Source organism: Hippoglossus stenolepis, chromosome 6 (genome assembly GCF_022539355.2).
Source record: "Hippoglossus stenolepis isolate QCI-W04-F060 chromosome 6, HSTE1.2, whole genome shotgun sequence".
NCBI lineage: Eukaryota > Metazoa > Chordata > Actinopteri > Pleuronectiformes > Pleuronectidae > Hippoglossus > Hippoglossus stenolepis.
The window spans coordinates 4,370,544-4,382,093 of NC_061488.1; the positions used below are offsets into that span (position 1 = coordinate 4,370,544).

The window sequence follows — 11,550 nt, forward strand, 5'->3', positions numbered from 1 at the left end:
GGCTTCTAAATGTATTTTAGTAACTCAGCGATGTCAGGCTTTGAAGTGCATCGCTACGAGCAACGTGAGTCTCTGAGACAACAGGAAAACAGGCAGGCGGAGGAAACAATGTGCTGGGATACGAGGAACATGCCCCCGAATGTTCTGTGTGGTCGGGTTAACAACCTGCGGTGGATGTGCAAACACCACAGAATGTCATCTAACCCCATTTCAATCAGATCCAGATTGATATTTGGATCCGCACCACACGTTCATAAATATCAGTCGTCTAAACGTGTCAGATTTTTTTCGAATCAAGACTGTGAAATCAAAGAAGTTCCTAAACTCACCCATATCTCATCCTTATCAACTTACATGGAAACCGGGGGAAATATGCACTTCCTGAAGTTACATAAAGATAAACTAGCAGATGTAGCATGTGATCTGCAGTGGTCAGACAGAGTTAATGGTGAAATACAGTCTGTCCCTGAAAAACTAAACTGATTGTCTGGTTCACTAACGAGGACATTATCAATCAACTCTCAAGGACAGAGATGATCCAAAAAGCAGAGAAGACGAAGGTGATCGATGATGATGATGATGATGATGATGATGATGATGATGTCACCTGTTGGTTCCCTGAGTCAAATGTGATCCACCTTTAATAGTTCACTATTACCCATTTTATAAGCATTATGAAAAAAGGACAGAAAGCTGAATAAGAAAATGTTTATTATTAATAGAAATGTCATTAATTCATGTTTACATGTAAAAGTCATATTGTTTTCACAAAGAACACGATCCTACGTAGAGAAAATATAAAATTCATTAAAAAAAAACAAAAAAAACAAACACAGACAACAACATAACAGTTTGAAACATTGAACTTTTGATTTGATTTGAACATTTCATAGACATTTATGTTTACTGATTTTAATTAAGCTGTTTATGGTGAAAACTAGAATATTTAGGCTCTTCACAAAATGTTTTGATGAAATATGAAATAAAAACTATTAAAAACTAATAACAACTCCTTATTGGAACTGATTTATTTATTTTCAACATTTGTTGTTAAACTTCACATGTTTGTTGTGCCAGGTTTCTTATTTGCTCACATAGATATTTCTATTTTAAAAAATTTGAAATAAAAACCTATCTAACAAACTAACTAACTTTACTTTTTAAAATGTTGAACAGGAATATAAGTGTGTCAAACATTTTCATTATCAGTTGATGGATTCTTCAATTTCTCACAAATTAGAAAAATAATCCATTCATAAACAGATTCTCTGTGGCACTAGTTCAATTCAGCAAACTTTATTGGCTTGACAGCTTAATAACAACAACAATGATATTTGAAAAACAAATAGAAAATCTTTTGCATCCTGATTGGCTGTTTCAAAAAAATTAAAACAGAATGTTACACTGTCAGTTGGCTTGTTACTGGTTCAACTCACTCTACATCATTTTGTCAGTTATAAAACCTCATCAGTTGTTTGCAGCCTGGTTTGATTCACACAACTTCAGCTGAAATCGAAAATGTGGACATTGTGTCTCCTCTCCATCTGTCCACTTCTGAGTGGGACGCTCGGAGAGGACACAGGTGAGAGCAGATGTTCCCACAGCAGCCGGCGCGTTGCGAAGACTCAACTGGAGTCTGAATGTGCTGATTTGCTCTGTTCTCTGTGGTGAAATGTTGTTTGTTCGGTCTCTATTCACGGTGACAGTTTGACTGGAGCAGCCGCTGCTAATTGAGAGTGCAACCATGCTGCAGAAATGTTGTTTACGGTGTCGGCCGGATGCTTCGTTAAATCAGATTTACACTGTTGTTAATGTGGCCGGTGAAAACAGACTCAGGCCCAACTGCATCTCTTTCTGGGGTTTTTTTTGTGTTTTCTCTGTGTTTAGTGGCAGAAGATGTCGGTGTCCATCAACTGCAGCGGTTGGTGGAGTTGCTGACGCACAGAGAGTGCGAGGACCTGCTGGTCGCCCTCTCTCACCGGGAGGAGAACATCTTCCAGCATCTCGAGCGCCTCTCACCAGAGAACAACCAGCTGGATCTCAAACCGCGAGCCAAGAGAGACACGTCCTCCTCTGAGGGTTCGTACCGAAACATGTCTCACCTGAAACTTTTGGCACATTAGTCCACAGGGTTCATAGATGGTCTATCGCATGCATTGGAAGTTAGAGGGCAGATATCAAGGGCAAGAAGACAGATAACAGAGAGGAGACGCTCACTTGGAGCTGTAATAAGTCAGACGTGAGGAGAAGTCCACCCTGGGACCTGTCTGCGTCTCCGCCTGCTGGTGAGTGTCTGTCTGACTGTCAGAGGCCTGTCTGTGTCAGATCCATATGTTGTGTGTTTACCAGATAGCGAGGCTGAGTGCCGGACGGCCCTGACAGACTGGCTGCTGAGATACGGCGAGCGGATCTACTACGACAAGCTCTCCCGCGCCTTGATGCACATCGGCAGAACCGACATCGCCATTGGTGAGAAACAGGCGGAGGGGGGGAGCGGGGGAGGGGGGGACACGTGGCTCCTGCAGAGCCCAGTGATCTATTTTTAAACACAACAGTTTTGCGTGGGGGGGCCACAAGGAGGTGAAATGTTGTTGGAGCAAAACATCTCAGCATGTCCCTCCTCGAAATGCAAATTGGAACAAAGCCCGATTTGGGTTCACGTGGATGTGTTTCTCGGAATCGGTTTATTTCGGTCAAGAAGGCCTCCGTGCCACTAACGACGGTGTGTAATCGCCTCATTACTTTGAAATTTGTTTTAATTGGAACTTCAAAAAGTGGCATATATTTTGCACACTGCCAGTCGTTGGCATGTGTTTGCAGTCCGGTGTGTGCGCGCAACTCGGCAGCCGAGCGGTGTCAGATAGAGGGAGGTGTAAATGATCTGACAGAGGACTCAGTGGAGCCGACACCAGCCACAGAACAAACCATCTGCTCCTTTCATCGGCAGCTTTGGAGGGAAAAGAAGGGGACAAGGAGAGGATGGGAAGAGATGAGTTATAAGACGTGAGGAGGGGGAGTGCATGAAAATAAAAGCTGTTTGGATGCAGAATGCGGCAATTACCCTGCACTTGATTGCAGTTCTGAAGAGATCCACTCATACGTCGGAGCTTGAGTGGCTGGTTTTGTTTTATTCCGAACTAAAGGACGGCAGTTGTTCTCCTGCCAGAACTAATTATGTTCATGGCAAGAAAACAACAATTAAATTCAAATTCACAACCTTTTTTATGGGGATGGAACACAAGCGCTCAGAGCACTTGAAGTGACAGAGAAATACTCTTTTACCTTGGCCCTGCTTGTGTTTGTGCTCTCACAGAAGTGGGGATGAACATCAACGAGGACAAAACCTCGAACCTGAAGCGCTACGTCGACGACTATCACAAGTACGTGAGCTCGTTACACGTCCCTTCAGTCCAGTCGGATGCAAAACGCCACCGGGACGCGGGTCACAAAAGAAAGAGAAAAGGTAAAGAAAAAGTCTCACGCAGAAGAATAGACTGAGTGAATCTTAATCTTGGGCTACTGAAGTGGAGAGGAGATTTTTTCGGGGTTACCCCTCTGGAGGCCGCCTGAATGACAAATTATGTAATGTTTCACTGAACCATGAATCTATTAAGTGTTTAGATGAGATGCCGGATTAGATTTGGTGGCCGTGGGCAAGCTTCCAACTCATTACTCCTCCACATCAACACTCTCGCTGTATGAGGAGTATTTCCCAGGACACCTTGAAATTCAAAAATGTAATTATCACCTGTCCATTTTTTTTTCTGAATCCTCCCGGGCGTTTAATTCAAGTTAAGACTTGACAAAGAAAATGCTCCCACGGTCCTTGTGTGATTGTAAGTGTGTCTGTCGTCTTTGTGCTGTGTGTGTGTGTGTGTGTGTGTGTGTGTGTGTGTTAGTGAAGGATCTGTCATGGAGTGACCTGGACCTGGTTGTGGAGGTGGCTCCTGTCCCTTCGTACCCGAAGGGCCCGTTGGACGTGGTTCTGCCCGTCCTGTACGGCGTCCTGCTTGGCTTCGGAGTCAGCCTGCTCGCCGGGGTCTCCATCGTCCTCATCGCCACCCACGTCTCCCGCAGAGCCACCACCACCCCCCCCACCCCCCGGGTCACTGGCAGTTCTCGCTCCAAGCTCAAGGTCTGATGCTAAGATGTCAGATGTAGGATGCAGCTCCTGTGAAGTCAGACAAACAGTTCAGGGCTTTAAAATGACATTTAAATAAAGTTGGCATTGCATTTATTACTCATGCATTCCCTTTTATTTATTAAGGTTTTAATTAACCTAAACTTCCCACGTCCACAGTGATCAGCAGGGGAACCGATATGAGAACTCAAGTATCACAAATCTCTGCCTGTCGACTGACACCAAACAGATGTTCTATGAGGCTGCTGTATATTGTCTTTTTTAATATAACTTTTCTTAATAATCTAGTGCATCAACCAATGAGCTCGCGTTTAATTTTCAGAAGGAAGATCTTAAATTTAACGTAAAACCAGTAACACACACTGTAAAAAAAAAGTTATTTCCCAGAAATGTATTGTATTGTTTTAGTTTTCTTTCTAAATTAAGTTTAAATGCGATAATAAAACAGTAAATACATTTTTATTACGGCATTATCCATTAAGTTATAGTTGTAATAGTGGATTTTAGATGATTAAATCCCTCAGCACCTGAAGGGACCTTTGGACATGGCTCTGCCCGTCTTGTACGACGTCCTGCTGGGACTCAGTGGCACCTTGCTCTCCGGCGTCTTCATCCTCCTCTTCATCCTCCTCTTCATCCTCCTCATCTCCTACAGAACCATCACCACCAGGGTCACTGGCATCTCTCTTTCCAAACCCAGGTTGGAGATTCTAACTTGTAGGATGCAGCTCCTGGGAGGTTTAGGGCTTTAAATCACACTAAAGTAACACATGCATTATTTTTAAATGCCTAAACTTCCGATGTCCACAGTGAGCCGCAGAAGAACCAATACAGAAACTCAATCATATTGATTCCACCACACCAGGTCAACTAGGACAGTGATAATGCCGTTTCAGATGAAGTAATTATCCATGCTGTGTGGAGCTGGACCGGTGAGCGCTCCAGTCCTGCCAGTGGGTGGACGACTAGTGGTGTGACAGATGCTTTGGAACCCAGCCCTCACACCAAAGGTTGTTCCGGTGTTACTGTGATAGCGATGCCACTTTCCATTTCCCCTCCAAGTGACGGCAACGTGCCCGTCTGGCATCGGAGAACAACTAATTATCCAGCCTGGCGCCTGCTTCCCGGGGGCCTGGCCGATGCCTCCACAGGCAGCCCGAAAAGACTAATAACAATGACAACGCCGGCAGACAATGGAGCGCTGCTGGTTGTGATGTGAGCTTCTGGCGGCCGACGGAAGCCAAATAGACGACACGGAGCTATGTATCTGTTTTTTAAAGGTGTGAGGTATAAGCGAGGATTGTTAGCGAGCTGAGAAAACTCGATGTAGGTTCAGAAAATGTCACTGGAAACCAAACAGAATCAAATTGTCTGTTTCAGATGATTCAAATTGACTCCGGTGACGTTCACAGGCGTCGATTAAGAGACGCATTTGCTTACATGAGGGTGTTTTTCACGTTAACTCTGCTGAGACACAGTTTAATAAGAACAATAGCGAGACACTCGTGGCGCCGGTGTATCTTCTAGCTTCTTGTTCCCAGTTTCTTACACTATCCCCACTTTCTTCTTCATAATTGAACTAATTACTTCATTATACAAACGTGGCCTCATGTGCTCCAGGAGGCAGACAGCCTGGATTAACTGTGGCACTAAGCAGCAATTACAGACAATTAGTTCATAAATCAACATTTAAACAAATTATAATGCAAAGCAAAGCCGTGTGAGCAACGATCTGAAAGGACAAAAGGCCGTGGATTGGATTTTTGATTTATTCACTAACGATGACTTTAATAATCTGACACGTGACACATGACGATGTTCTATCAGGCTGCGATATTTGTTCTTTTTGATTTGGACTTTTATTAATACTCTGGTGCATCAACCAATTTGCTCGCGTTTCATTTTTAAAAGGAAAATATTTTTTTTTTCACACATTTAAGATAAAAACAGAAACCTACACTATAAAATATTTTTTGCAAATATTATTTCTTTCTAAATTAAATGTAAATACCATTTCACTACAGTAAATAACTTATATTGAAATCATTAAAATTTAAATAAAAGCTTTAATTTGTAAATACATTTTATGGGAAATTATAGATTTCTCTACGGTCATTCAATCGCTGAATGGTCTTGAATATTCATTTTAATTTAATTATATATAAAAACACAAAAAATAAACATAATTTTGCTAAAGGTATGTATTTGTATCTGCATTTTCTTTTTAAATCTATGTTATTGTTTTCCTGTAATTTGATGGGAAGCAACTCTTCCTACCAGACTTTGTTATTTTTCTAGAGCGTCATTTCTATTTATAGTAACTTCGTGTTGTAACAGTTAGTCTTTTCGCTCCGTGTGTCTTCAGACAACATTGTGTTTCACCTTCATCAGCGAACCTCCCGGGCGGCAGAACTCTTCACCATAAAACTTCCCGCGTCCTTTCGGTTTCCCTGCTGGCTGTGAGGATCCTGCAGGTGCCGACTGTGACAGCTTCACCTGCTGCGGGCTCACCTGTGTTCCTGGAACCAGTGGAGAGGAAAGCCAGCGTACCGTTTGCATGAATAACTCACAGAAACAACACGCCACATGGGGCCTGCATCATGGTTGTGACACTCCTCAGCATCGCCCAGGTCCCACCAGGAAGCTTCTCTGGTAGCGGATGAGGGAAACTGCAGAAAGCACCTCCGGCCTGTTTGGGCGCACCGTGTAACTTCCGGACCGCACAGCACAGTGCACAATCTCATATTCCACGAAGCGTAGGTCTGACCACGTGATCGTCTGCAACCTGGTCCTTTAAGATGCATTTCATTCACTGAGCGCCAGAATAGGCAAATGTTCATCTCAGGCCATTCTCATGCAAAAGGCTGAAGCAATCACAGACGTCATGGATGAATAGAGAAAGACATGAAATTGACATTTACAGCCAGACGTGTGAGGATATGGTTTCCAGGCATTTCCATTCTCATGTAAAATAGGCCTTTTTTCCTTCTCTTCTTTTTACGGTGGTTTCTTTGGGTTATTTAACAGTTTGCAGAGCAGCAGCTTATCAAACCCTATTCTCCGAGGAGGGCACATCTGTCTGTTGTCATTGGCTGCGCTCGGCATGAGGAGTCAAGTGTTCGTCTGGATGAGAATGTAGATGGACGGGATGTGATGCGTGCCAAGGGGACACTCAGACAGAGGGGCCACGTCCTCCATGTGCTGAGGCTGAGCGTTCTGCACCGCGGCCTCTCGGGTGTGCTTAGTGCCACTGAAGGCTTTAACTTCCCCCTCCCTCCATTTGCATCTTCATTCAACTGCAGGGCCACTGAGGCGCCGCGGTCCCCGCTCAGCCATCACTCTCCGTTTGCTCAATATATATGGATCACAGGAAACAAGATCACAACACCAGCTCTTTTAAAGTCAGACTTCTTTTTTTCCTTTTATTTTAATCGCCTCAGCTCCAGCTCTCACAACTTTGTCTTTCATGGTATCCTTCGGGGGGGGGGGATCTGAGACTTCTTCAAAGTTTTCAGTGCTTGATCAGACAAGAGCGGTTCTGCGGGGGGGTTCAGGGACAAAGCCACAGTGCCCTCCTCTGTTCGGCACAGGTCGTTACAGCAGACAATCAACAAGAGTGGAATTATACTTTTGCTTTAATGGTTCTATTAAAGAGCGAGTTTAAATGGCTATGATGAACCTGTGAGCTGTAATAGCAGAGGATTATGTGAGTGCTTCATAGTGTGGATAATATATTGTAAAAAGCTGAAAGAGAGAGAGAGAGCAATAAAATGTATTATTCAAAAAAAAGAGAGGAGACGTGTTTATACCTGCTGCAGTTTCCTCCTGGAGGAAACTGCAGCAGGTACTATTGCTATTAGATATTATGAGGTTATGTGTTTAAGCAATATTACAATAAACTCCAGGGCAGATTAGCATGAAACTTGGATAGGAGGATGGGACGTGGGTCAGAGGTACGACCTTTGTCAACATTTTCTTCATTTTCCAGGAAATAATTCATGGAATTCATTAAAATATCATTAAAAGGAACTGATGTCGATGAATGTGTGAAATTTGGTGCAGCTTCTATGAATTTAAAGGGACTGTTTGGCCTTGGTGGAAGAATTAAGTGCTGTTGTAGATTGTTAATGTGATAACGAACATTTACACCTTGTCGATTGACAGCTGTTGAGGATCAGTGGCGTCGTCACAATAACAGGAAAACGCTTCATACTCCTAAATGCCCTAAAGACACGAGTGTAATGTCTTGGGCACCTGCATGAGCGTAAATGTGCAACACGTGTGTTAAAATAAGTTTTTATTGAAAACACGTTCAGGTTTGTTTTCAGTAAAGTTTGGTTTCTCCGATGCACCCTCACTTAGAAATATATTTTTCAGTTTGAAATCTTTTGGTGCAGGACTCTTCAAGGAAAAAGTAAAAATTCAGGTGAGGATGCAAATAAACCTAATGACTTCAAACCAGAAGGAGAGAGAGGACTCATCCTGTTTTATCATTTTGTTTCACAATCCTCATGCATCCAACGACTCTGAGCTCTTAATTACAAATAATTAATAAACCAGACACACAACCACAGTTTAAATTCCCCTGGTGACGGTGAGAGTTAAAGAAAAATCTGTTTTAAAAATCTGGCTGTTTGATTTTCTGTCTGTGGAGATAAAAGCCTGCAGATTTCTCCTGTGAGCTTCAAACAGGTGTGTTTCGTCTGCACCGGGGACCAGCAGGGATCCTCAGGGGACATCACAACAACAGAGCAAACAAACATGTCTGAAGAACGTTCTCACTGAGAATCAAGTCCAGGAATTTGTCTTTTCTCCATCTCTCCCTCATTCTCTCTCTCTCTCTTAGCGTCGTGTGTTTGGAGGTTAATGAGTGTAAACCTCCGTGGGCCTCTTTCATGTAGAGCGCTCAGAAAAGTTAGTTTGCTAATGTTTGTGCTAATGACTCTGAAGCAGAGGTTAATTTAACTAATGGTCTCAGCCGGCTCAATCTTAAAGACATTTGAAGACAGTCAGACTCAGCTGGTCTCCATTCCCTAAGTCTCTCTTCTTCAAGTGGGACTTTAATGGCGTGTGTCAGTGTGAGTACATATTCTAAGTACTTAAGTATTTATTTAAGTACCCATACACACAAATGATGTTTAGTGCTCAATAACAGATATATAGGAACACGTGTGTTCAGGGCACGATGAGGATGTGCATCGCCCCTTTGATGCTTTTCATTTCACAACAGTGACAAAAGACTGTTTAAGCGTTCAAACACCTTTTAGTAAAACTGTGGTCTTAAAGAATTAGAACTGGAAATTTAGTGAAAGAAATGATAAGCAGCACTTTATCTGGGTTTATCTGTTCATGTGCTTGACTGGATCAATCATCACTTCACAAGCAAAAAAATGCTTCCATGCATGTGGATGAATTCCTTGAAAGATAGATTCAAGACTGGTGCATGAGAGAAAAGCCCAAACATGAGATGGCAATTCATCCATCATCTATCCTGTTGAGGGTCGGGGTGGGGATGGGGGGCTGGAGCTCCACAGTCTGCATGCCTCTGGACTAAGAGGAAGCTGGAGAAAACCCACAGAGACACAAGGAGATTCAAACCAGCAACCTGTGAGGCCACAACACGAACCACCAAAAGACAATCCTTCCTTGGAAATATGAAATCTTGAGAACATATCAATTGAAGTCTGATTCTTCACGCTGCAGCAAAGCTTTTCCTCGTTTACGACCTCGTTCCTGTGAGTTTATCTCTCAAAATTAATAAAGCAATTGTGCGCGAGCTATCAAATTATGATTGTGTAATAACACTCACAACACCCCCGATGACATGTTGCAGAGCATCCTGTGGTTTCCCCCCTCGCTGCACTCTTCTAATGAGTTCCCTCAGTGTTGCACCACACTGCGCTGTTTTGCATTGTCTTGTCTAATTTCCCCGCTGATATCGAATGGCTCAGTGAGGAGTCGCTATCTGCAGCCATCACGCTGCCGCTTCCATCTAATAAGAAGACAGGAGAGCAAACAGTACCTGCCGCTCTGTTTAATGAGAGGATGGGAAGATAAAACGCTGCACTGATGACGGGCGTATCTGTCCGACACCATCGCTGCAAATCCACCTTTGTCTTGATGCCATGTTCAGAGGGAAAGTGAAATTTGTTTATCTCTCCACTGCTTTATCTTCTTCTTTCAGCTTCGGTTTGTGATACTGTTTATGAAGTTTAAATTAATTCCCTCCTCCCTGACATTAAGAAAACACCAACCTTGAAGGTTTTTCGGATTTCTCAGTTTCTGCCTCTGGCTGTTTGTAGTTCACATCGTCCCTTAAATATAGTAAAGTTTATAATAGTGATGGACTTTTAATGCAAAAATTGTTTCGTGAAAGGAAAGAGCTGAAGAGAAAAACAGAAATGGCAGCAGGGTTTTCTCTCTCAGACGTGGAGCTGTGGCTTAATTTAACCGTAAATAATTTACCATCGTCTAGTCAGAGATGCAGACTCAATAATTTCATGCCTTAATTAATCACCAGAGAACGCTCCATTGTTGGCGCATTTAATTGCTGTTGAACTGCTGGAATGAGACAATACACAACATGAATTAATAACAGTTATCAGTGGTCAGGTTTGCCCTCGTGGACTCTGTAAATAAACCCTGTCCGAAGACAATTTGCTGACATCGAACGATCAAGATTTATGATTCTCCAGCTGCAGAGCGGTGTGTTAATGAAGCAGAGTAGAGCCCCAAACACGGGTCTATAAAATGCATATGCAAAGCACTAACTGCCGTCACTTGATCAATGTCAAACAGCCATTATTTAAATTTCCAGGAGTGGTTTCGGTCGCTCTATATCATCCTCATTTCCTCGGCTGACACTTACAATCCCTCCGCATATTTGAGGAAGAGTCTTTTAATAAAATTTGGCTTCCTGGCTCTTTATTAAGGCGTTCACAATTGAAATCTTTATTCTGAAAGGTCAGAGCTGAATATTATCTCCGGGCGGCGCTTCATAAAAGCGGGCAAGCACTAAATGACAGGGCATTGTGACTCAATGGGGGGGTTCCCTCCAACACCACGCAATTAGTCTCAATAGTAAGAAACCACTGGGCGTGTAAACAAATTTAATACATAAATCTCTCCGTCTCAAATTTCTAAAAGGGACCTTGTTAATTAAACCATCATGGTCAATGAATGTGCAAAGGGTGTAAAATTAATTTTTATATGAACTTGCAATTACGGGGATTGAGAAGCTATGGCCCAGTGTAACTGTGTCTCAGTTGAAAAAGGGGATTTAGCTCGAAGCATTTCATAATTCAATGTAATCACCGGCTGACCTCCGCAAAGGTTCGGCTGGTTCTCAACCTACAGCTCTGCTGATAAGGGATAATAACATAACACAATATCAAGAGAGTCAAATTAAA

At 42.9% G+C, this 11,550-nt stretch overlaps 1 protein-coding gene across 1 annotated transcript; it reads left to right on the forward strand.

Moving 5' to 3' along the window:
* Positions 1 to 1,518: 1,518 nt before the first annotated feature.
* Positions 1,519 to 4,237, forward strand: LOC118111191 (transmembrane and death domain protein 1-like). Its single transcript, XM_035159591.1, has 5 exons — positions 1,519 to 1,582; positions 1,888 to 2,079; positions 2,350 to 2,469; positions 3,314 to 3,463; positions 3,900 to 4,237. The coding sequence occupies exons 1-5, from the start codon at positions 1,519 to 1,521 to the stop codon at positions 4,139 to 4,141; spliced, it is 768 nt and encodes a 255-aa protein (XP_035015482.1). The 3' UTR covers positions 4,142 to 4,237.
* Positions 4,238 to 11,550: the final 7,313 nt, after the last annotated feature.